General features: G+C 35.0%; 3 protein-coding genes and 1 pseudogene across 3 annotated transcripts; 2 read left to right on the top strand and 2 right to left on the bottom strand.

Moving 5' to 3' along the window:
* The first annotated feature begins 1,328 nt into the window (after window positions 1-1,328).
* On the top strand, window positions 1,329-5,392 carry LOC109205528 (protein ROOT PRIMORDIUM DEFECTIVE 1). The gene is made up of 2 exons (XM_019368239.1): window positions 1,329-3,362; window positions 5,120-5,392. Exon 1 carries the CDS (start codon window positions 2,056-2,058, stop codon window positions 3,316-3,318), a length of 1,263 nt encoding a protein of 420 aa, XP_019223784.1. The 5' UTR covers window positions 1,329-2,055; the 3' UTR covers window positions 3,319-3,362; window positions 5,120-5,392.
* Window positions 5,393-8,992: 3,600 nt separating this feature from the next.
* Window positions 8,993-9,596, bottom strand: LOC109205527 (histone H3.2). The gene has a single exon (XM_019368238.1). The coding sequence runs from the start codon at window positions 9,509-9,511 to the stop codon at window positions 9,101-9,103; it is 411 nt and encodes a 136-aa protein (XP_019223783.1). The 5' UTR covers window positions 9,512-9,596; the 3' UTR covers window positions 8,993-9,100.
* Window positions 9,597-14,067: 4,471 nt separating this feature from the next.
* LOC109205525 lies at window positions 14,068-20,800 on the top strand (annotated as a pseudogene).
* A 2,496-nt stretch (window positions 20,801-23,296) lies between these two features.
* Window positions 23,297-23,956, bottom strand: LOC109205526 (histone H3.2). Its single transcript, XM_019368237.1, has one exon. It carries the CDS (start codon window positions 23,864-23,866, stop codon window positions 23,456-23,458), a length of 411 nt encoding a protein of 136 aa, XP_019223782.1. The 5' UTR covers window positions 23,867-23,956; the 3' UTR covers window positions 23,297-23,455.
* Between the last annotated feature and the right edge of the window lie 3,183 nt (window positions 23,957-27,139).

Here is a 27,139-nt window from a genome sequence, read left to right as displayed (position 1 = left end):
TTTTTTAATTCAATAGATGGAAGAAGGGTATTTTTAATCCAAAAATCATAGTTCATGGGTATTTTTGAACATTTTTCGTAGAAAGAATAGATTAGTGGAGACTGAAAAATAAGTTCGTGATTAGGCAATTTTGGCAAAGAAAAAAGTTTAGTAAAAACAAAAAATAATGTTATGCCTATGAGCTTGTGGAAGAGAAAGATAAAAATGATTTCTCCACCTAAGCATGGCAAAACAACGTATATTGGAGACAGAGAGAGTAGTTGATAAGTTTAAAATAGGTTGAATACTCAAAAATGATTTGAGTTTCCTATTTAAGTGGCTTTAATGGAGATATTTAAGGGATATGAAAAGTTGTATATGATTTAATTAAAAAGTAAAAAATTATAAAAAATTATATTTTATGTAATTTTCTGAAAGCAACTGTAATTCTTTTAAATTAGTTTTAAGAAGGTTGTATTATGTGTAAATTCCTCAAAAAAAGGAAACCATGAAAGTTCGCTCGGCCCCATTTTCGGAGAGAAATTTAAAAATAGTCAGATTTACAAGTGGTGGTTCAAAAATAGCCAGTTTCAAAAGTAATTGAAATTTAGCCACTTTTTATATAAAGATAAATTTGAGCGAAAACACTGTTCAAAACCCAAAAAATACGCCAGTATATTATGCTGGAGTTCCAGCATAATTATACATGAACTCAAGCATATTATACTGGAGTTCCAGGATAAATATGGTAGAACTCCCGCATAATATGATGGAGTTCCAGCATAAATACACTAGAACTCCAGCATAATATACTGGAGTTCCAACAAAGTATACCGGTCCAGTATAATATGCTGGAAGTTCATACATAAGTGCTCGAATCTCCAGTATATTATGTTGGAACTTTCCGTGTGTTGGAGTTCCAGCATAATATGCTGGAGTTCATATACAGGTGCACCGAACTCCAGTATATTATGCTGGACCGGTCTCTGTTGCAGCAAAATAGTGGCTATTTTTCATTGACTTGGTAAACGCTGGCTATTTTTGATGACCGGTCCGAAAACTGGTTAAACTGTGCTATTTTTACCCATTCTCGCAAAACTTGTAAAAATGACACTAGGTAGTCATTCTAGAGGTTGTTATTTAGCAATTAGCCAGTGTGTCCTGTATTTTAGTTTTCAAGTTCAATTTTTCAGGATATAAAGTCCTGAAGTTAAAAAATTTATTTCAAATTTCATGTGGCTAATCCCTAAATAACAGCCCTAAAAATGGCTATTTATGTACTTTCCCGATAAAACTTCACCAGATCCGCTTTGACCCGCTCCGTTTGCCATCCATACGTCTAAATTAGGAATTAAGATAGCCGAAATAGAAGGGATTTTAAGTAGTACGGTAGAAGAAAATCTCTGCTCTGTAGTTTGTCAAAAGACGTACGATGATGTTGTTCGAGGTGTGTGAGGCAAAACAAGAAAGAGATAGACGAATGAAAATGTCTGTTCTTAAAGCCGCCCCATAAGAAAATTGAAGTCTCCTTCTGAGAATTGCTGAAGAATTGCTTTATGCTTTTCCTTCCTTATAAAGGTCCGTTAAATAAAATTTGAGTTGATTGATAAATCTACTGACATCCTCATTTCTTATTAGCCAGCAAGAATTCATCTTTGCTGCATATTTTCATATGATTCTACAAATTTGAGCAATTGGGTTCAATATACAGTAGCCTTCAAGTGAAACTAATTTGATTTCATATGTTCTCCGTGGCAGTAGTGGCAGAGTATCTGGTTGATGTTTTGATGTTATTCTACTATTTAAATTAATGGGGTTCTTAAATAAGAGCTTAAAAGACAAGTCATGTTGATTTTATTTACTTTTTTGAGTCCGTAATAATCTGATCCAAAATTTGAACTTTATGGGTTCGGGAACGCACTGAACCCACTGGCCATTTGAGTTACTGGGTTCGAAATTTGATACTTGTACATATAAGAGTGAGCCAAAATTACTATGTTCGACCGAACTCGCATCTCATACTGCATATGTACATCCGCCCCTACTAGTTGGTATATATGTAAGTGCTGATTAGGAATGGCAACTCAGATTTATGTGAAAAGCCAGAGAAATGGGTACTTGAGTTTGTGGGATGCAATGTTTAGTCTTCGTATTCGGCGAAGGTTTTCTCTTTGGTCAATGAAGAAAGATCCAGATCTTGAAGCTGCATTACATAGAAACCGTCGATGGATAGTGAATAATCAGATTAAGAACATTGTTATGAGATGTCCTAACCAGGTTGCATCAGTAAAATACCTGCAGAAGAAGTTCAAGACTCTTGATCTTCAAGGCAAAGCTCTAAATTGGCTAAAAAAGTATCCTTGTTGCTTTGAAGTCTACCTTGAGAATGATGAGTACTATTGTGGGCTGACTAAAAGAATGATGTTTTTGACTGAAGAGGAAGAGTCTGTTAAGGATATGCAGGAACCGATATATGCTGAGCGATTAACAAAGTTGTTGATGATGAGCCGTGATCGAAGGCTGAATGTTATGAAACTTAACGAGTTGAGGAGGAATTTTGGATTTCCTGATGATTATTTGCTCAGGATTGTACCCAAGTACCCTCAAATATTTAGAGTTGTTAACCACACCGGGAGACGGAGTTCAATGGAGATTGAGCTCACAGCCTGGAAGCCTGATTTAGCTGTTTCTGCAATCGAAAGAAAGGCCATGAAGGATGGTCGAGAGCCAGGTTTCCCGTGCTCTTTGCCTCCGACTTGGGTCAAATCATGGGAAAGATTTGAAGACTTTAATTCTACTCCATATATTTCACCTTATTTGGGACTTAATGGTTTAGTGGAGGGCTCAAAGGAAATGGACAAGAGAACCGTGGGGGTAGTGCATGAATTACTGTCATTGACCTTGTGGAAAAAGGCATCAATTTTCAAATTGGGCCATTTTAGAAGGGAATTATGTTTACCAGAGAAATTAAATGTTTTTCTGCTCAAACATCCTGGAATATTCTATGTTTCTAACAGATACCAGACCTATACAGTTCTCCTCAGGGAAGCATATAATGGGTCAGAACTGATCGAAAAGGACCCTCTTGTTGTTGTTAAGGAGAAGTTTGGAGAATTAATGCAGGAGGGACTCCATGAATATAATCGCAGACATTACCTATTGAATTTAGAAAAGAAGAGGAATAAAGGCATGATAATGCCAAAGCCAGAGAAAAGAAGGAACCAAAGCGATGAAACATCAGAACAAGATAAGGAAGGAGGAGGAGATCTAGGCGGCATATTTGATCCAGAAGAGAGGAAGCGGTTTTACAAAGTACTGTTTGATGACAATGCTCCATAAGCAACGGAAGTAGTAACATACCCATACTAACATCAGTGATACAGGTTTATCAGTATTACATGCAGATCTTATTATGTCCATAGGCAATTGAGCCTTAGGGAGTTATATGTTGCTATGAGCACCAAAATTTATAAAGTTAAATATCCTTTGCTATTGCCTTATATACTGATTAATCTAGATTATTTATGTTATCTCCTTATGTCTCTCCCTGTTGCCCTACCCAAGAAAATCTTAGAGGATGACCCAAAAGAAACTGTTAACATCAACTCCTTTCTTTCGTTCCTTTTCTAGTTTGTTTTAAAAGAAAGATTGGCCAATTCTGATTGATGATATATATCAGCAGGTAATCTGCTCAATTTATTTTGTACACCTGTCTTTTGCCGTTGAAAGGTCATGAGACTTAAGGACTCAATTTTCTCGTCTCAGGAAATAGAAGGATAAAGAGATTTTATGCCACTTGCATAGTTCATTACACACCTTCAACAACAAAAAAACCAGTGAATTCTCACAAGTGGGGAATAGTTCATTTCACACCATCTTCATATTTTATATGCTTCGTGTCATTCTTAATGAAACGTATCTTTTTTTTTTTTCCTAAGTAAAAACTCGGATCAAGTTTGAAGTATGGGTATATATAGCAAAGGTATAACCATGTGATTTATAGTAGATTCTTCATGTAGGATTCCACTAAATCAGCATTCCTGAGCATCTGTAGATGTAAAAGTTGAGGCCTTTTCAATTTGTATTTACCAAAACTTGGGGCTATGACAGACACAATCCAGAGGTTATACTCTACTGATCAAACTGAAAATGTGATCTGTCACTGTGTACTGAAGTATTTTTCCGTCGAGTTTTTGTTTGGGGGGTTTGGGGGGGGGGGGGGGGGGGGGGATGGAAAGTTTGTTACTTCTCTCAGTTTAGTTAGGTGTAGATATAATCTTATATATTTTTCCAAAGAGTTCCTTTTAAAAGAAAAGCGTAGGTTTGAACGTTGTTATTTTAATCTTGTTTCGATGCTTTTAGTTCCAATTGAAAGATTCTTCTTGAAACATCCTAGCCCCTAAATCATGAAGAAGATGGCACAAGTGTGAGAAGAGGATCTAAGTCTAATAATGTCAAAGAGATTGATGCATCTTTCTTGTGCTAGCATCAAATGTCCTTGCTATTTGAAATCTATCCATTTATGATGCTTCTTCATAAATAGAAAGGATAATATCTGAATTTGGGCTATTTATCTTCCTCGGGTAATCTTCACTAGGTATGTTATAGCAGCATATTGCATAAGATTCTTAAGGCATTGCAAACAATGAAATGACAATTACTGGATGTATCCATTTTAGCAATTATTGTTATTGAATCTGAATCTCCTCTTGAAAAGCTAGACTTGCCTGCCAACAAGATCATGTGCATTTCCAGTCAAAAGATTGCTTTCCTCTTTTTAATACTGTAGAAATTTACAAATTGATGATACATGTATATTTAAGGAAATTGGTTGTAGCTCCTCCTGCCCATTCCTAGCAAGATTGACCCATTTCCCGTTAATCCTCTCTAGCTCTCTCCCATTACTGTGCCGACCAGTGGGTTTTGGCGCCGGGCACTGGAAAAGAGGTGACATCGTTATAATGACTTCGAATTCCTTGATATCTTTTCCTTCATTCTGTTGTTTGCTTCTTGCTATGGAGCCTATGTATTTCATATGCTAGCAGACTTGTACACGTTGGAGAAATAGTGATGAATATAAACTTTTTCATCAAGACCTTGAAATTAGGAGCCTGACTTTCTCTCTTTCTTTGCTGTGCAGGGAAAGAGGAGGGTTGAATGAGTGCAATTTTGTTAAAAACATGGAACGAAAGCTAGAGTTTTCTTGTATTCGCCACAAAAGACTCCTTGGAGTCTTGTTATCCAGACTCCTGTTCACCTTGAGTACCACTTTCATTATTGGCCTTCAAATTCTGAGACATAGAAACCATGCTCAAACCTGTGAATTTGATGCTTAACCATATCTGTTTTTAACACCTGGGCTTTAGATAACATTAGTTACGAAGACTTCGAGCTTACTATCTTTCCCCCATCATAAGTTTCTGTTTGAGAAGTTAACTGTGAGTGAACCTTATATACTTGTTTGGTGAAACAAGTACTTGCTGTCAGAAATGCAGTTATATATAATTCTGTTTAAAAGAAAATTACATGGCTATTTATCAGAATTCAGGAAAAAAAAAAAAAAAAAAAAGAGGATAATACGGATTCTGACCATAATATATATTGGCTGTTACTATTAGCTCTCGGATATGAAGGGTTTCTACGTGTTGTTGCTTACATAGGGGTTTTCCTTAACCAGGGAATTTTGCATGTTAAATGCATAGGTTGAGCTGATCCTCCTTTTTCAGTGGGAGAGCTTCATCAATTAAGTTTTACATCTGTAGTTTGCTCCAGTGGAAGTCGCATGTGCTCTGAATGATTGGAAACTCGTCTGAGATAGAACTACTGACATTGATTGCCATTAAGGAAAGCCTTATACCCGAATTTACAGAGCCTCTGGCTATAATATTATCATTGGATTAGAATATTCATCACATCTTACTGCCACTATTCAAGCAACAAAGTGAATTCCAGAAATGAGGTTTGGATGCTGATCTCCGCCCTCCATTTCAAGATCTTGAAAGAAGTAATCTCCCCTGCCTAGTGCTATAAACATTAAGGTTTCGTTTGGTACGAGGGATAAGTAAAAATAGTGCTGGTATAAAAATTTAGTACCACCTATACCTTGTTTGGTTACCAAACTTGGGATAAGTTATTCCCGTATTAAAATTAATATCGTGATAACTTATACCTCTCAGGAGGTGGGATAATTAATGCTGGGATTATTATCCCACCACAAAATAGCGAAATTCACCAAAGTAGCCCTAAGGTCCTCAAACTATTTTTCTACATCACTTTTCCCATTCTTTACCCAACATTGGTAAAGCAACGCCGCTACAAATTTCTCGGCTCTTGGGAAGATTTCTTCTCTTCTTTGGATGCAGCAGCTATGTTGTAGCGATTGAAGAACAACTTTGACATTATCTTCCATTTTGCTTTTCTCACTAGATTAAAACTTCTATCAAAACCTATTTCTCTTATTCTTTCTTGTTATTATTTTTCAGTTCTTTGTTGCATAATTTGGGTACAGTCCTCTTCTCTACCAAAATAGTAAAAATCTGATCTCTTATGAATGCTACGTAATTGTTTTGCTGAATTTGATTTAGCAAATAATTGAGGAAAATCATAGCCTTTCAAACTCAATATGTAGTGCCAAAAGAGCTGCAATATATGAAAGAGTACTAGCTATGTGTGAAAGAGCTGCAATTTGTAAAAATCACAGTTGTGGATTGTCTTCTACCATTTATTAGCCCTTCTCTCTTTATGTTGATTATGAAATCTTAGTTTAGCTTCTTTTCAAATATTCGTTTCAAATATTCGTTGGGTTCATTTGTTTCTCTTTATGGGCTTGAAAATTATAAACTTTTGCTCATAGATTTCTTTTTCTAATTGAAATTTTTTGTATATTAATTCTTTTCATGACTATTTATGGTCATTCTATAAAAAGACAACATAGAAATAGGCGTGTGATTAGGTACCGTATGAGTGTTCGAATTCCTAAAATTATGTCTCATTTGAATTGTATCATACATGACAGTAATATTGCATGTATTGATAAGTTAAGAATGGATAGAAATTCCTTTCACACTTTAGTTCTCTTAACTAAGGAAATTGGAGGTTTGACTGATAGTAAAAATATGTCTAAGTAGTAAAATGTTAGCAGTGTTCTTAAATGTCTTGGCTCATCATGAGAAGAATAGATTAAAAAAGGTTGACTATGTTAGATCGGGTTGGAGCGTAAGTCAAGCTTTCAATGAGTGCTTGAGAGTTGTTCTCATAAATGACCAATGTTTGAGGATTGGGAGGAAATTTTTGGCAAGGATAGAGCAACGGGAGTTGTTCGCAGAAAGGCCACTAGCTGCTACTGAGGATATTCTAAAGAGTCAAGCTTCAGGACTTTCTAATGACATGAGCTTAGGATGGCCAATTGATGTTGATGAAGAAGAAGAAGATGATGTTGGTGATGGACCTAATATAGCTACTGGAGAAGCTGAAAATGCTTATGTTGCACCTAGTTTTACTAAAGAATGATACTAGAGCATCATACATGAATGTGCTGGAGCATATGAAAATGAACATGCAGGATTCCAACAAAATCATAAACAAGGTGAGCATGCTAATAGGTCCTCTTCTAATTTTAATGAAAAAGAGAAAAGCAAGAAAAGGAAAAGGGTTGTGGAGGATTCTAGTGAGACATTTCTTAAGGGTATGACGGAAGTTATGAAAAACTTTATTGAAAGTCAAGATAAAAGAATGGGTGCCTTGATTGATGAGATTGGGGATCGTGACCGATCGATATTCGTGGTGAAATTTATCCCATCATTAAATCTCCCGCATTTGAGTTGTGTTCTGTACAAGAACGTATCAAAGCTACAATGATTCTCTATGAAGACGTCAGAAAGATGGAATTGTTTTTACGTATGGGTGAACTTGAATGCCAAACAATGATGTTCATGATTGTCAATGGTAAACTATTAAGTATGGTAAAGTTCTGTATATGTGGTGGCACTAGTTTGATAGTTTTTGCTCGACTAACAACTTTAAAATTAAATTGTAGCGCTATTTTTGATACCTCGGGTTATGTCCATACTCTTTTGTTTATGATTGGTGGGCCCGAGAATGCTATATTTTTTGTGTAACTAATGTGTGTTAAATAGCTTTATTCTAGTGTAAATGTTAAGTGCATATGTAATTATATTACTACTCTGACAATTCTTCAATTTCTCTTTTTAGCTTAACTATGCTTTTGATGCCTCTAAATTCTATAGTTTTGGTTATGTCTTTCTGGCCAACTAGTGGATCTTGGTTTGAACCTCTAATGTGGATTTTTTTTTTTTTTAATCGCAACAAATCCTATGAAAATTGAGAAGACAAAAAAATCAGTAGTATTACACATGGCAATTAGCTATCTTACATCTGAAGGAAACAGGGATTAAAGTTAGGAAAAAGATTTAGAAGAAGAAATCAGCATATATAATTTAAACAATTGAAAACTAGAGCCTCAAAAAATTATTTAATACCTGTTAATGTAAGAATTGGAAATTGACGTACATCAATGGATAAAGGAACAAGAAGATGGAGGCTGATTTAGATGGAGAGTATTTTTGTGAACAAACTTCTTTTTAAAAATTATGCAATGCTACTGATTTTTTTTAATATAACATACCAATCAGTAAATAAAAAACAATAGGCATAAGGGTAATTCAAACCAAACGACCTCTAAAAGGACTGCATACAATAGATTATTATCTCAGTTCTATTCCAGTTGAAGATGATTGTTTTAGTTAGTGAGAGTTCAGTAGGTATTAAGTTAGCAGAATCTAATCAGCTGTAGAAAATATTGAGATTATATTATCATACCCTAAAACAAAAAGAAAACTTTTGAATTCGCCCAACAAATTAGCAGAGGAAAAAGTGAGTTCAAAATGACATTCTAACGGAATCATAAATTTTAATTCATATTATCACAGTACTCACTAGCAAAACTCGGACTAAAATAAGGGAAGATTAAATAGTTAGCTGAAGAAATTAACACTTTCCCATCAACGAGCAATCTTTTCCAGATTTTCATTTTCAAATCTTTCATTACATTACAGCAAAAAGACAACCTAAAAACAAAACCCAAACTGCAAACAAAAATACACTAAGCCCTTTCACCTCTAATCCGCCTAGCCAACTGAATATCCTTGGGCATAATAGTAACCCTCTTAGCATGAATAGCACACAGGTTGGTATCCTCAAATAAACCCACCAAGTACGCCTCTGCTGCTTCCTGAAGCGCCGCCACAGCACTGCTCTGGAACCTCAAATCAGTCTTAAAATCTTGTGCTATTTCTCTTACCAGTCTCTGAAATGGGAGTTTTCGGATCAGAAGTTCAGTACTCTTCTGATACTTACGGATCTCTCGAAGTGCCACTGTACCTGGACGGAAACGGTGGGGCTTCTTCACTCCTCCGGTTGCCGGAGCTGATTTTCTGGCGGCTTTTGTTGCGAGTTGCTTCCTTGGTGCCTTTCCTCCAGTGGATTTACGTGCTGTTTGTTTGGTTCTTGCCATTTTTAAAGGATTTTTGTAAGAGTGGAAAAGCTTGAGAATGGTGTAGAAGTTGTGATTTTGTGTAGGGAAAGAGTTGAAGGGTTACTGAATATATAGGGAAAGAAGATGGATGTGTGGAATGTGGAGGAAGGAAGATGAAATTTTGAGACTTTTGGGGAAATTTTCGGCGCGGGTGGAACTGGACCGTCGGATTTTAAACCAAATGGACGAACGGCAATGATTGGAGTTACACTTTCGACGCGGATCATGATCCGGGTGCTTTCTTTTCCTTTTAAACGAGGGAAGCTTGTGCTTTTAGTTCCGGAGAATATTGTTGATAAATTACTAGTACTACATTTTTTTTTTGTCAAACTACTCCATTATTCTAGGCTTTGTGATATTTGGATAAGTATTCTTGACCTTCAACTAATTAAATACTGTACTTTTAAATTAAATTTAAAGAATCAGTAGCTTTTAAATCATTCAGTCACTCGTATTATGTTAAATTTGTACGATTAATCCTTTTTTAGGATAATCTAGTTCCAAAAATAATTTAAATATAAAAAAAATCGTATTTTAAGGGACAAAAAATCAGAAAACTCCATCATGTCCTGTTTAACCAAAAATATGTCATTTGATAAAATCTAATTTTAGAAGAAAACGGGTTACTGATAACCAAGTTTTACTTCACTTTCTCAATAATATCAAAGGCAATAATAAGAATAACTAAGGAAATAATTGACAGCCAAATTGCAAAGTCAAGGTAGAGAATTCCGAGAAAGCAGAAAAGTAAAGAGTATATTTCAATATTGTCTCAGATATGTCTCTACAAATAGAATTATGTGTCCTTATATAGGGATATACAATAGTAACGGTTTTTCTCACATAATTTGGGTTGATTATGGGCATTAATGATATTAATTGCCCATTATTTCAGATATCTATAACTGGCGTATTTATTGCTATAAATGCCTAATATCTGTTCCGATTCCTTTTCCTTACTTACTTCTGGTTCATGTATCTTTCCTTCTTTTTATCCTTTATTCATTATGTCTTTATTCATTCCTTGCCAACTGTTAGGCCCGATACCATATTGTGGGTAATTCTTCCTGTGCCTTCTCTTTCCTATAAATTAAGAAAGCCACATGTTGATGTATCATTGACCCACGTGCCATGCCATGTCAGTATTCCAATATTTCACGTATAGGCGCTTTTTCACCACCAATACAGATAGTCCCCCCACTTTCTTGAATATTCTCTACTGAATATTCACGGAAGTGGAAAGTTTTTATGGCGGGAATTCCCTGCCGCCGTTTTTTCAAATGTAATCATACCTCCTTCTGAACTTATGCGACGCATATCACTTCCATTTAATGATCATGCCACGTGGCTTTTGCTAATTTTTCCTTTAGTTCTTCAGCGCTTTTTAGGGCTTTTCTGCAGCCGCATCAGTCATGAATTGACGGTTCCATTATGACGCTTCATGATGACCTTAATAGTCGTGTCTTCTTATAAATACTTCTTCCTTCTTTGATTTTCTGAAGTCTTTCCTCCTTCGTCTTCTTGTTTTACACCTTTCTGTATTTTTCCCTTGTTCTTCTTTAGATAACCATGTCTTCCCCTGATCCTCGCAAAGTTATAATTGTCGACGAGTTTGTTTCTTCCAATACACCTACTAGAAGTAGAAGAGGTGGTAGGTTGCGTAGTCTCGTTTCTATTTCTAACTGTGGTTTCCCCTCTCAAAGTAGTGTTGTCAAGCCGTCTTCTTCTAGACCTAGGGCTCCTATAACCCCAAGATCTTCTTCTAGAGATATTCAATTGAAGTTTTACGTGAACCCATTGTCGATGAAATTGTCCCTCAAGCGTTTTCCTCTGTGGCTTATAGTGAATCTATGAAGAGTCAAGTTTCTTCCATGGCTTCCCTTGATCGCGTTGACCCTTACCCAACTTTGATTACTACCAGTCTTCTCGTTCTCGTTCTCGTTCTCGTTAGAAAAGAAGGTTACTGGAAACCTGACTTCCCAATTTTAGTTCCTAGTGCAAACCAGAGAATAACTTCATTTCAGACTAGTTATTCCTTCGTATACAGTACATATCCTTTTACCCTAGGCTTTAAACTTCTTATTGATCCCGTGATCATTGAATTATGCCGTTACTTCAATGTGCGTTTAGGACAGATTGGTCCTATTATTTGGAGAGTTGTTGCATGCCTCCGTTATTTGTCAAACTTGGCTTCTATGCCTTTTACTTTCCGTCATCTGCTTCATCTTTACTCCCCTAAATTATTTCATGAAGGAGTTTTTTCCCTTGTGGCCAAAAGTAAAAGAATATTAGTTAGCTCTGAAGATGACAGAGATCGTGGCTGGTATGCCCGCTTTGTTGCTGCTTCCACTAGTGCTTCAGTGGGGCGAAGAAAACATGCCTTTTTCCAGAAAAATGGAATTTTGCACGTAAGTATTTCTACCTTGTCTTTTTCCTTTCTAAAAAAGATACTCACGTATTCCCATGCCTACTTTTTCAGCAACCATGGAAGTTTTCGTGGAGATTCTTAACTTCCGTGCTTGGGTAGAGAAGTTACTATCCGTTGCCCTTATGGAGAGAAGATCTTGGAAATATCTCTCATAGGGATTCAGATGGAAAGTTAGGACACATGGTACTTTTCCTACTTAGTCTTTTTCTTTCACTCTTTTGCTAATTTAAGAGTTTTTTACCATTGCCTTTCACGTCAGTTGTAAACGCGGTTACATGATCTCGTGGGTCGGTTGTTTCATCATACTTTGGAATATCAGGCATTTTAAACTTCTTAGGAATCGAAAAAGGTGCTGCACTTTGCTTCCAAGGCTGTTGTGAATATTTATCAATATCTACTCCTTTAATCACGGGTGGCACGCCAGGTATTTGTTCTATACGATCATTCTGCTCCTTCAGCTGCTTCTACAAAGTTAGTACCAAACTTTGTAAATCAGAATTATTTGGTGTACCTGACCTTCAATCACGAGATTCACTAGGAGTTCCCCCGCTTCCTGAATTAGCAAGTTTTGAGCGTGGGTTTTCTATAGTCGCGGTATTGTTTGGATGTGGAGTAGGTGGCGCAGCTGGAAATCCACTAACAAAAGCTTGAAGGGCGTTGTTGACGTGTTCTACAATTAATTGTTTCAACCGTCCTTGGCAGTCTACTCGTCCCCATGTTGATCATTCGTATGTGATGTTGATCTGTTCCCTCTCGGGACTGTCGAGGAGATTCTTATAGTGAAGGGATTGGTGGAGTTCCGCCCTCGTGTTGGTTCAATTGGTTATTGTCGTTAGCAGTTGACATGTTTGTTTATCAGAAAGGTGAATTTGGAAAGTGAAAATATTATCAGATTTCTGGTAATTGAACCAATTTGTTTAACGAAAAATATGTCCTTTTGATCAAAATCTAATTTTAGAAGAAAATGGGTTACTGATAACCAAGTTTTACTTCACTTTCTCAATGATATCAAAGGAAAATAATAAGAATAACTAAGGAAATAATTGATAGCCAAATTGCAAAGTCAAGGTAGAGAATTTCGAGAAAGCAGAAAAGTAAAGAATATATTTCAATATTGTCTCAGATCTGTCTCTACAAATAGAATTCTGTGTCCTTATATAGGGATATATAGTAGTAACAGTTTTTCCCACATAATTTGGGTTGATTATGGGCATTAGTGATATTAATTGCCCATTATTTTGGATATCTATAACTGACGTATTTATTGCTATAAATGCCTCATATCTGTTCCGATTCCTTTTCCTTACTTACTTCCGGTTAATGTATCTTTCCTCCTTTTAATTCTTTATTCATTCTGGCCTTGTTCATTCCTTGCAAACTGTTAGGCCCGATACCATCTCGTCTCGTGGGTGTTTCTTCCCGTGCCTTCTCTTCCCTATTAATTAAGAAAGCCACATGTGACTGTATCATTGTCCCACATGCCATGCCATGTCAGTATTCCCATATTCCACGTATAGCGCTTTTTCACCACCAATACATCTCTACTATTCGAGTGATCTATATTAAAAATTAAAATATATATTTGATAACACGTACGCATATAAATTTTTCATGCAAGGCAATATATCGAGACAGAAGCACTACAAAATATCTTTTTCTCTAGTTTCAAAAATGGCAAATCATGATAAGATACCAAAAAAGAATATAAAAGACCTTTGTGACTCTAGACGTCTAAGAGCCCGTTTGGACATATCAAAAAACTTATTTTTCTTTCGAATTTTTTTTATTTTATTTCGAAATTAGTATTTGTTAAAATTTCCAATTTCATTTGAAGATACATTTTGGAATTTGTCGAAAATTTGAAAAACTCCAAAAAATTGTCTTCCAAAAATTTTCTCAGATCACTCACAAAACTTAAAAAACAACCTAAAATTATATTCATGTTCAAATACAACTTTAATTTTCAAATAATATTTTTATTAAAGTGAAATCATCCCGGTAATTTGTCGTTTTCCACGAAAAACCGTTGGGGACACTAACTTGTGGGATGTGTAAAATTAAAGCAGCACTAGAAAATTTAATAATGCATATTAATCATTGAGTTTGGAGCCATATATGTTTTTCATCAAGGCCAAAGGAAATGGATACTTTTCCACCATTAGCAACTAATTAAGAGCTCATACACTCTCTCTTTCTCTCTCTGCGCCGTTGACTATTTTATTATCAACCTCTTCACTTAGTCACTCTGTACTAAGACAATCTGTTATAGCAGATTTTTGATCATTAAAGGTAACTTTTGAGCTTTCGGTTGACCATATTTTATTGTCATTCTTTCAAGTTACTTCGTAATCGATCTGTTTATTCACATTTTATGATGTCTATTATACTTGTATTTTAAGTTCCATTTGCCTTCACTTAATTGTAATAGCACCATCTCTCTTGACAAAACTCTTGCTATGTTTATTAGTGCATCTTCTTTTAAATGCAATATTAACTTTTCTGGGTGGAATCTGCTAAGAAATTTAATCATAATCATCATATTTGTTGCTATTTTACAGGATTGGCTAAGAAGTTGGTAATACAAGAAAGGCAAAAAAGACGACGACTATTCTTCACACTTGTTTAATTCAGGGGCAGCATTTCCCTAAAGCAGGTAAATCAACTGCTTTAGGCCTCATAGCTTTTTTTTTTTTATTTTTTTTTTACAGTTACTAGGCTATATATAAGTTAAAGAAATTATGTGAAGTGAAAAAATAAAATTACATGGGAAGTTGTGTAAAAAGGGAAAACAAATTTGACCTATATTATCAATTGAGAAAGACTTATTAAAAGAAATTGATTATAAGAAAATTATTAATAACTTTGCATCTAAAAAAATTAGAAAAATAGAATTCAAATAAGATGATAATAATAATAATAATAATTTTTTTTAAAAAGGTTAAGGCCTTCATTAAAGTTTGACTTTAGGTCACAAAATTCGCGGGCTTCCCTAGTTTAATTGTGAGCCTGAAGCAAAACTTCCGTTTACTTAGCTTCTTTTTTTGAAATTTAAGTTGATTCACTTGGTATTTATGTAGTACTTATATTGCTAGAATATAATCACATTGAAGTGAACAACTATGGACTATCTTGTTGTGAAAATGTTTTTCTTCTCCATAAAAATGATGATTTTATTTTCACTAATTTTCTAATGATTGACCAGCTAATAATTACACACAGACCATATTACCTTCTTTTTTCATTATACATGTCAACTTTTATTTGTAAAGAAAAATGAAAAGTACAAACGTGAAGTAGGTCATCAACCTAACTTCACTTTTTTCGAGACATACAAGCTCATTGAATGTGGTTGCACCTTTGAAAAGCATTGGCATATTAGAAGATAATGAACAATGGGGTAATGAAACAAAAATCAATCCTTAGCCAATTTCTATTCCATTATGAGAATATGGAGCATGACAATAAAGTATGTTTTTATGCACTGACAGTATAGTCCACTCCTTTTAGAGTTTTTGCCCAATATAGTACAAAGAGCCAGAACATTGTTTCTACAGAGAATTATGCAATTATGGATAAAGTACTAATTTGGCACAATTACTAATTAGTTCGAAACTCCATTAAATGTAAAAACTAAGTAACCTATATTTGATAGTTGGTGCTTGTGACTATATTTGATAGTTTTTCCGTGCCTTTGTGGTTTTTGCTTGTAGAATTCGATGCTCTTAAATGTGTGTCCTTTTCTTGTTGTAAAGTAAATGTTTCCTGTTTTTCAATTTAGATTGTTGCCTGCAGGGATTTATTTTCAGGTATGGTGTCCATACTGCTCAAGCTGCGGGGGTTAGTAAGGGCAGGATTCATGCTGCTAACTTGCAGGTAATTTTTTTGTACCTCATTGATATCCATGGCATTTAATTCCGCCTGGAAAGAAAGGGATGGGGTTTCTCTCGCTTTTGGCATAGCGGGCCCCCAGTGGGAGGCTCGCACGACGGGCTATTAGCTTAGTGGTAGTGCGCGCTCAACGAGATGCACCAACCTCGTGATGCTTTACTCCTAAACCCACAAGGTTCCGAGACGGAGCTTAACCCGAGTCTCAGTTAAGAACGGCAATGATATATGTTTCACTCAATTGTGGAATTCCGTTCAAATAGAAAGCTTTTTGGCCAGTTCAAGGTCAGTCGTGAGCTGTAGGAAAAGATAGTAGCGTATGGCATTTAATTCCGCCATTTGGGGAAATTGTTAATGAAATAGACCTTAGGTGTCTAGCTCAACCCCAGAAGCTAGCTTAAGATGTGAAGATTGCCCAAGTAGTATAAAAAGACCACCCATCCCTTTAGCCTTCACCAACATATGTGTGATTCTTTCAACAGGAATGACCTTGCTTCTTTCAATATCATCAGTAATTTTTTTTACTATGTTGTGCCATTTTCTACAGTGTGTTATCAATGTTTACGGAGAGGTTTCTGGTGTTTGATGGATATGCTGTATGGTTTGGTGATTTAATAAGCTGCAATGGTCTTTGAGTAATTGTGTTTCCTGACTTGGAGTGGTTAATTTAATCACTAGGGCTAGGGTTGGGCCTCTAACTTTTAGTAGTGGCTGGTACTTTAGGTAGGGTTTGGGACAAAAGGCCAAGTTCAAGTTTTGCAATCTCTTATTTAGGAAGAGTTTGATCTAGACAGTCAATAGGGGAACTCCAGGATGTGTGCCATTTTAGCTTGTATTTAAGCTTTGAACTCCGGGACAAAATCCTGGAGTTTTAAGTTACAAAAACTGAATACCAAGACAGCGTCCTGGAGTTTTAAGTTACAGAAACTGAATTCCAAGACAGCATCCTGGAGTTCGAAAAGACGAAGCAGCAGGTCTTCGTTGCATTTTTAGTTAGGGGTATTTTTGTCCAAATGTTATATCCACGTGAAAAAGGGCTAAGTTTCTATATTAGTTTTTGGAACTGTGGCTTATTTTCAAATTGCAGTAGTAAGTGGCTATTATTTTTTCCCCAAACCACATACTTGACTTGCTTTAGAAGGTCCATATACGAAGCTTCCCATTTAATTTTTGAAGCCCAAATTTCGAAGTACTTTCTGACATATATAAAATGTTAACTAGTTACATGCTTTGAGGGAACTTGTTTTCTTTTTGGATTTTCGTGAAAAGCATCTTAATAAGTGACAAACCATATTGTAATTAGAACTGATGTTTAGAGAACTTGTTTCTCCATAAGAAAAATGGCATATATTCCAAACTGATGCTGTTAGTGAAAAGTAATACATGAGTTTGGTGACATACAGGAACTCTTTACCTTATCCAAGAGAGATGGCTCAAAACGAGAATGATGATACGTTAGAGTCCCTGAAAAGATTAAGCAATGCAGGTAATCTGAATCGTTTTTCATATCTGCTCCAGAGTTGGATGGAGTATTTCAAAAATGAAAAGCTCAAGGATTTTCAGACTAATGTCTCTGCGAAAAAGATTGATGCGGTAGTAGAGTTCTTGTTAATTTTGCTTGCAAATGTGCCGAATAGTGTTATTAATGGTAAGACATTGGATGAGGTCATGGAAAAGGTTGTAGCTCTTGTGGGTGATATATTTGTTGTTGCTGAAAAGCTTCTTGAAAGCTCTTCAATCCAAGACAAGACCAGCGAGATTAATATTGGTGTGGCACAGATACTGGAGAAAATTGAACATCTAAAGGCAGAAATGGAAGAAAGGCACTGCAAAACGTTGAAATTCTCTCCATCTCAGTTTCCGACAATGGGTAGGTTGGGCTTTATGGATTTTCTCCTAATCAAATTCCATGAGATGTTGAGTTCTGAATCTAGCTTAGCGACCCTGATGAAGCCTCATATTGGTATTTTAAAGGAAGAGCTCTCACTACTAAGATCATTTCTTGGAGATGTTGCAAAGTTTGAACATGAACATGAAATTCTTAAAGATCTGCAGATGCGTATTATCAATCTGGCATATGAGGCTGAAGTTGCTATTGACTCTATTCTTGTTCAATATAATTTACTTCAGCATCTTTTCTGCTCACTTCCTACAATAATAAAAGAGATCAAAATTATTAGTGTGGAGGTGACTGAGACCTGGTCAAAGAACCCTGCTCCTAAGTCCTGCCTTGCAGTAAAGCCGCCTAAACATGTGTTGACTGAAAATAGCATTCCTACAAATATTGAGGATATAGTGGGTTTTGAGGATGACGCAGAAAGAATAATTCAACAGCTGATTAAAGGAGAAGATGAACTAGATGTCATCACAATTGTTGGCATGGGGGGACAAGGTAAAACGACTTTTGCTAGAAAGTTATATAGAAATCGCACAATTGTTTGTCACTTCGACGCTCAAGCTTGGTGCTGCATTTCACAAACATATGACCTAGAAGAGGTGTTTTTTGAGATTTTCAGACAAGTTACTGGTTTCAAGGGCACGTTAGAAGAGTTGCTATTTGGGGAATTCAATCAAGTAACTGGTCGCAAGGAAACATTAAAAGAAAAACGCAACCTCGCTGATATGTTGCGGAAAAGTTTAATGGGCAAGAGATACTTCATTGTCTTAGATGATATGTGGGAAGTCATGGCATGGGATGAGTTGAGATTATCTTTTCCAAATGATGAAATGGGAAGTAGAATACTACTAACAACTCGACTTGAGGAACTAGCTAAGCAGGTCAAGTACCATACTGATCCTTACTTTCTTCCGTTTCTCACACCAGAAGAGAGTTGGGAATTATTGCAGAAAAAAGTATTTCTGAAGGAAAGCTGCCCACCTGAACTATACCTATTGGGTCAATCTGCAGCAGAAAAATGCAAAGGATTGCCTCTAGTAATTATCTTAATGGCTGGAATTATCTCAAGGAAAAAAATGGAAGCCTCTTGGTGGCTTGAGGTTTCAAATGCTTTGTTTTCCTTGGTTGGTAAGGTGGGAGAATATGGTCTGGCCACTATACAGTTCAGTTATGATAATTTGCCGGTTCAGTTAAGACCTTGCCTTCTTTACATGGGAATGTTTCCAGAGGACCATGAAATTGAAGTGTCTCGTTTGATAAATTTATGGAAAGCAGAAGGTATCGTGCAAAGCATTGAATCAAGGAGATTTGAAGAGGTTGCTGAAGGTTATTTGATGGATCTAATTAGTTGTAGCCTGGTAATGGTTTCAAAGAGAGGATATAAAGGTAAGGTCAAATACTGCTAGGTTCATGATCTAGTGCTTGACTTTTGCTTGAAGAGGAGTAGAGAAGAAAAGTTTATGGCGGTGATGAAGGGGGTGAGCTTCCATATCACAAACTATAAGCTTACCAAGTTTCCACCACTAGATTGTAAGGAATTCAGGCTGAGCTGTCTTCTACAAAATGATCATTACGATTGTGCATCTCCAGCATACGAGCCACTGTAGCTTTTGGACCAACACCTGAGGTCACTACTATTTTTCTGTCCTCTCGATGGTACTTGCTATGTTCCGAATGCATCATCTCAGATTGCTGAATTTAGACTTCTCAATGTATTGGATATGAGTTGTATTAGAGTGTTTGGTTTGTCTGTGACTTCATTAGAATCATTGAGTCACCTAAGGTACTTATCAATTCGTATAGATCGATTTGATTTCCAGCAGGTATCAGGTATGTGCCATTTAGAGACTTTGGTAGTGCGCCATTCTGAAGGTACTGTATTGCTATCAACTACATTCTGGAAATTGGCAAAGTTAAGGCATGTCCATATCAGCAAGGCAAAATTTGATTTCCATTATTTGGGAAATAATAAGCAGGAGAACTTTGCAGAATCATCTGTTGTACTAGAAAATTTGACGTTCTTAGGGAAAGTTTTCATTTCTGTTTATGATGCTGATCGTGTGGAGGAGGTAATGCGGAGGTGTCCTAATCTTCAACAACTTCAGATTACCTATGGTGGCTTGCACGATTTTACTCCACAAATGAGAACTCGCAATCCAAAATTTGAAGTTCTTAGCCAGCTTAAATTTCTTGACCTACAATTTCCTTGTGGCATTTTCAAGTTGCACTTGCCTTCAAATCTCAAGATATTAAAACTAACAGGAAATACAAGTAGAAGAGTGCCGGTTTCCATGATTGAGAAACTACCCAATCTAGAATATCTCAAGTTAGTTGATTTGAGATTTGAGGACGATGAGTGGTGCCTGGGTGAAGATGTCAAGTTCCACAAACTTGAAATCTTGAAATTGTATAATGTATTCATGACAAGGTGGCATGCGTCCGCAGATGAATCATTTCCCCTGCTTGAGAAACTTGTTATCAAATATTGTTATGATCTTGAGGAGATCCCTTTTAGCTTTGCAGATATTCAGACACTGAAGCAGATTAAGGTGCTTCAAAGCAATAAATCCCTTGAGGATTCAGCTATCAAGATTAAGGAAGAAGTGGAAGCCATAGCAGGATCCGACTGTCTTGACGTCATTATCCCAGTAAGAGAGCACAAGGAATCCTTCTTTTACAATGATTGGTTCTACACTGCTTATAGTGCAGGCAATTTACTCCCTCCCCTGCCCCCGCCTCTTCCCAATTTTAACCCTTTAAAGAAAGGTAAAAATGGCACAGGCTGATCACTTTTTGGTCCGCGTTAACCACCTTTTGAAATATAGCTGAAGAATAGCCAGTTTTGAGTTTTACAAGACCTTTCTACCCTTATCTTCTTGAATGTAAATCCTGAAGCTTTCCTACTGTGGAATTTTGCAATACAACAGGCCTTCAACACTACTCTCTTGTACCCAAGTCACTTTGAAAACCAAGCTTGTGTCAAAAGATTCTACTTCTTGTTTCAGTCATATTACTTGGCACTTATATCAGAAACATGGAAATATGGTGCCATATAGCAGCTCTACTCTATATGTGCAAGTTGATACTAGTGCAAGAACCAATATGGCTATATTAATAATTAAATGATACTCCAATTGTTATGCTGAGTGAGAATCAAAAGCTGAAAAAGTGCAAAAACAACTTAAAAAAAGTAAGCTCCCCTAGAAACTTTGGAAAACAGCAAAGTAGCACAACAGGTATGTGCCACTTAGAAACTTTGATAATGCATTCTGAAGGTATCGTATTGCTGTCAACTGCATTTAGGAAATTGGCAAAGTTAAGGCATGTTATATCAGCATGGGAAAAACTGATTTCCATTATTTGGAAAATAATTAATAATCAGGGAAGAATCATCTAATGTTAGGAAATTCGAGGGGAAGTTTTAGCCTCTTATGATATGCTGATCATGTGGAGGGGTTCCTAATCTTCAACAACTTGAGATCTCTTACACTTGCATTGCCAATCATTCTCCAGAAAACAAAACTTGCATTCCCAAACTTGAACTTCTTACCCTCTTCGAGTAAACTCAAGAAATTGAAAATGTACATTAATTAAGTTTCCAGCGGGAGAACTTCATTAATTAAGTTTCACATCTGTATTTTCAATTTCTTATAAAATAAAATCTGTATTTTATCTTTTAAAGAAACCAAAACTACAGACATTTTTTTCCAAGGAGCAAACAGTGATGCGTGCATTATTGATATTATATCTCTTTTTCTTAGAAAATGATTAAAAACTGACATCCCTTAATACAGTTGTTTAATGTACTTTTCGTGTTCTTATGGATGCTTTGTGAATATTTTCTTCCAACCAAGCTTACAAAGCTTTTGGCTAGAAGCTTTCTTTGGATTAGAACATTCATCGCTAACATTAACATCTTGCTGCCACTGTTGAAGCAACAATTTGAGTTCCAGAAATGAGGTTAAGATGCTGACCGTTGGATTTTAATCTCCTATCTTCTGTTCAAGATCTTGAAAGAAGTAATCTCCTCTGCCTAGTGCTGTAAACATCAAAGTGGAATGCATACGATAAACTATCCCAGTGTGTAGAAATTAGTAGCTTAATGCAATTGTACCTAACGCTATTTATGTAATACTGTTCTAGAAGGTGTATAAGTAAAATTAGAGTTAGTTAGTTAGTAAGGTTGGTGGTTATATATGTATGTATAGTGCACTTCATTTTTTAGTTAGTTGAAGAAATGAGCTTAGTTGTCTCTCTATCTTCTCTCTTTCTCTTCTTCCTTCTTCTCTAAAACACAATGCTCATGAAGAGCTCAACAATGGCTGACTAGGCTTACTTTTGACACAGTGCTATTGCGGTAGAAGATGATTGTTATGGTTCTTATTTTAAAACAACATGTTCTTAAAATAATTTTTGTTTAGATTCCTACCTAATCACAGAGTAATACCTTCTGATTTTTTAATTTTTTTTTTTGGAAATGGAGTAATACTTACCATCAATAAAACATTTTTCCATTCTATATGCTCAGATATAGAGTAGCTAATAGCCATGCTTTAAAAAAAACAAAAACAAAAAGAGTAAATTCCACTTTATCTCCTTTAACGTTTTAGCATAAGGAAACAATACTCCCTTCACCTTTTGAACGGGAAAGGGAACCCCCTTTGACCCAAAAGACAACCAACGAAATGAAAAAATGGTCACCAAAATTTACAAAATGATATAACAATCCTTGTTCGGAGAGAAAACTAGTGTCATCACGTCTTAACCAATTTAATTGCTTTTTTTAGTTAACGTCATGATAATAACCATCAACCTACGAATATGAATAATATAATAGGCATGTACTCCGATGTTAATAGATTGGACAAAGGAAAAAGATCAAATATCAAAAGTAACTTACATTAAGTTGTATCTCGCAAGTAACCTTTATTCTTCATTATTCAACAATTATGGCTAATATTAATTTGAGCTAAGCTTGTTTGATGCCAATATCAAAGCATATGAAAAAAACAAAGTCGAATTCTCCTTTTTATGGTGAGCGCAGAGTTATCTGTAGCAAAGTAACTAACGAGAAGATAAATTAAACTAAAACAATATTTAACCCATTACTGGTCTGTGAACATTGTATTTTACTACAATAACTCAAAGCTATACTAGCTACTAGTTGGTGCCACACATCGATTTCGTGAATATTTATGAGATTAAGCAGCAACATGACTTAAATCTATTTTCGTCAACCTTTATTAGTTGGCACAACAGAATTTGAAACGTATTGGAGCCAGATGTTCGCATATTGAGGATAACAAGATCCACAAAATAAAATGAAATATACTATATGTATTTGAATCAGTTTAATAACAACCAAATTAAGTAATTAAGTTTCTTAAAGTTGATTTAGTTATCTTAGAGTTTTCCAGTGATAGTTTTCTCATTATGCTTGTTAATTCTTTAGTTAAAGAGGGCTCTCTTTCCCATTCAAGAGGTGAGGGGGTATTATTTCTCAAACACAAAAAGGTTAAGGGGGTAAGATGGAATTGACTCAAACAAAAATATGGACAGAAGTTTAACAGAATATTGATTTTCATTTCCAGATCTTTCATTACATTACAACAAAAAGACATCATAAAACCACAGATCCCAAGTCCAAATACACATTGACGCCACCATACAAAAAACTTCAAAACACTAACCAAAATCCCACAGATTAAAAGAGCTAAGCCCTTTCACCCCTAATCCGCCTAGCCAACTGAATATCCTTAGGCATAATAGTAACCCTCTTAGCATGGATAGCACACAAGTTGGTATCCTCAAACAAACCCACCAAGTAAGCCTCTGCCGCTTCCTGAAGCGCCGCTACGGCACTGCTTTGGAACCTCAAATCAGTCTTAAAATCTTGTGCTATTTCTCTTACTAGTCTCTGAAATGGGAGTTTTCGGATCAGAAGTTCAGTACTTTTCTGATACTTACGGATCTCTCGAAGTGCCACCGTACCTGGACGGAAACGGTGGGGCTTCTTCACTCCTCCGGTTGCCGGAGCTGATTTTCTGGCGGCTTTTGTTGCGAGTTGCTTCCTTGGTGCCTTTCCTCCAGTGGATTTACGTGCTGTTTGTTTTGTTCTTGCCATTTTTAAAGGATTTTTTGCAAGAGGGGAAAAGGTTGATAATGGTGTGAAAGTTGTGATTTTGTGTGGAGAAAGAGTTGAAGGGTGAGTGAATATATAGGGAAAGAGGATGTGTGGAATGTGGAGGGAGGAAGATGAAATTTGGGACTTTCAGGGAAATCTTTGGCGCGGGTGGAATTGGACCGTCGGATTTTAGAGGAAATGGATGGTGTAGATTGGGGTATACTTTTGATGCGGATCGCGATCCTGGTGCTTTTTGCTTATTTATGGAGTAGTAATTTCTTTTATAGGAAAAATGGAAACTTGCACTTTTGTTCCCGGAAATATTGCCAAATTGGAGTATAATTTAGTTTGGATGATATCTTTCCATCAATGTTTTAAAATGCGAAGGCGTGATGCAAGACGTTTTACCTCTTACAAGATAAGATATATGCCCTGAGACATGGGGCGTAAGTCCCACAAATCATTAAATTTTACTAATTTAAAGAATTTTAAAATAGTATAAAATAGAAAATAATTATAATAATTACATTAAAATCATAAAATCATACTAATAAATAATCTATCTAAAATATTTATAAATTATAATTCAACTATGAATAATATGAGAAGTATGACATATATCATAAAATATGCAAATTAGCTGCAAACCTACAACGTAGTTACAACTCAAACATCAAAAGTAATGTATTCGATACAAAATTTTATATGTATCTCTTAAAGAGTAATAAATCTTGAAAGGATTTCGATATTATAATTTGATATTTTTTTAGAATACTCCTTTTATTTAATATGCTTTCTATTTGAAAGAGAATTTATATAAAAACATAATTCACAGTTGTACTTAGAGGATTTTCCTAGTAAACTCGGTAGAGCTTATGACTTGTACTACCGATTTTGGGTATTGTATTATACTCAGGATTATTGGTTTACTATAAAAATTTCAATATCATGCTTAATAGTTGTTCTGGTTAAAATTCTGTTAATTTATTTCGGTAAGAGTGAGGCTTACCTAGTCTTAGTGACTAGGTACCATCATGACATCCTACGGAGAAAAATTAAGATCATAATACTTTAGGAATTATTTTTGAAAGAAAGACTTCGGAATGCAATAGTAAGATATAAGTTTCTCAACATTTAAATAGAAAGGGAAATTTTCATAGTTACTTACGGACTTATAAGATATTCCATAATCTACAACTAGTATTAGAATTACAAATTTTACAATACATATATAAATGATATACTCTAAAAATATGGTAAATTACCTGATAATGGGGAATCCTATTTTAAAACATATCCTTAATTATCCCTAAAAATCCTCTAATTTGTTAATTATTGATTACCACTATATAAACTCACTAGATTTTTTTTTGGACACTAGTGTTACGATACGTGCGTTGCACGTGTACTTTCACTCCAATGAGTAAATTATTTCTAAAAGTCACGTAAAAATTATTAAAAATTGTGTTTGAGTTATAAGTTAAAATATAATTAAATAGATTGGAATTGAATCTTTTGAATAGTTATAGCACGAAAGAGGTTAGCATCTTGTTTATGACTTTTAAAAGAGGATAAAACTTGTTACTCAAGGGAAAGTTAGAAAACTATTTGTAACACTTTATAGTCTAAAGATTGACTAATTTTGGACCAATATTTCACCAAAAATAACTAAAATATAAAGATTTAGAATTAAATTCTATTAAATAAAAAAGAACTATAATATTTCATACCCTACAGTTTGGCAAGTAATAAAGATCAACAAAATTAGAAGAAAATATATAATTAAAAAAACTTTTACTCGTATAAATAATTTTTTTAGTTGAGTTATGTATCTAGTCATTACTCATTCATTACTTCAGGTGAACAACGTATTCGGCGAAACGAATCATTTGAAATCCAGATTTTATCGTAAATTATTATTTTTACTATAGCAATATTTTAAAGTGAGCCAATGCCAATCACCAAGAGAAGTTAACCTCAAAGTTTAAGTTCTTTTATTAATACTCAAACTTAATGCTTCTTCTTCTTTTTTTATATTATAAATATTAAGAATTTTTAATTGGTGAATACTATTTTTGCTTTGATATAATCTAAAATAAATAACAAACATGAAATTTATCATAGTTTTATATATCTTATGATGAACGCTTAAAATATTTAAATTTGATTGGGATAACTCAAAGTTCAAGGTCTCCCATTTTAATGCAAACTCAGTGCTACATTACTTATTATTACTATGAGTTTATTCATAATTTTCGGCTGGAGTACATAAAAAAAAATAGCCTTCCTATATAAAGAAACGATGTCAAAATTTCATAACAATAAAAGTGATAATTTGTAGTTAAACTCAAAGTCTTAATTTTTGTAATAAATGTAAGTTCAGTAAAATTTTAAAATAATTGTAATATTTGACCCAACTCTTACATATAACCAAACATCGAAAATGAAATATTCGTAATACTAAAAATAGATAAGACAATAATGTACGATGCAATCTCTTCTTTCCTTTCATTTATCTGTTTTGGTTTCTTCTTAATATCCTTTCAAAGGAAATATTAATTTGCCTCGTGTCCAACTTCAAAGTGAAAATTCCAAGTATTAATCACTTTTCTAGGTTATTTTGTATCGGTCATACCCATAAAGATAAGACTCACATGTTACACAGTACAACTAGTTTCCACAATCGACCTATCAGTGGATAAACCCTTGCTAGATTGTGAAATAAACAATGCTATTTTCTTTTTTAAGCCTTTTAAGTCGCCTGGCCCTGATGGTTTACACCGTTTTTTAATCAAAAATATTGAAAGATTATAGGAGATTCTGTTGGGGCTTTTTGTCACAAAGTTTTTAAGGACCATGCAATCCCTCCAGAAATCAACACTACCTACATTTGTCTTATTCCTATATTTCCTAATGCCAATAACCTTAATAATTTCAGACCTATTAGTCTCTGTAACACTATCTACAAGACTGTCACTAAAATAATCGCAAACAGGCTAAAGCCTCTTCTTAATAATCTGATCAGCCCTATTCAATCTAGCTTTATAAAACACAGAAGAACTAGTGATAATGCTAATATTATCCAGGAACTAATTCACTCTTTTAAAAATACCAAAGGAAATACTGGCAAAATGTTGATCAAAATTGACCTTGAAAAGGCCTTCGATAAACTAGAATGGTCGTTCATATACAGGACCCTTTTATTTTTCAAAATTCCTCCAAATACATCCAAACTTATTATGTCTTGTATAGTTACATCATCCACTTCTATAT

This window comes from Nicotiana attenuata, unplaced genomic scaffold (genome assembly GCF_001879085.1).
Source record: "Nicotiana attenuata strain UT unplaced genomic scaffold, NIATTr2, whole genome shotgun sequence".
Classification (NCBI taxonomy): domain Eukaryota; kingdom Viridiplantae; phylum Streptophyta; class Magnoliopsida; order Solanales; family Solanaceae; genus Nicotiana; species Nicotiana attenuata.
Note: the sequence above shows the minus strand (reverse complement) of the source record. Positions and strands in the feature narration are given on the sequence as shown.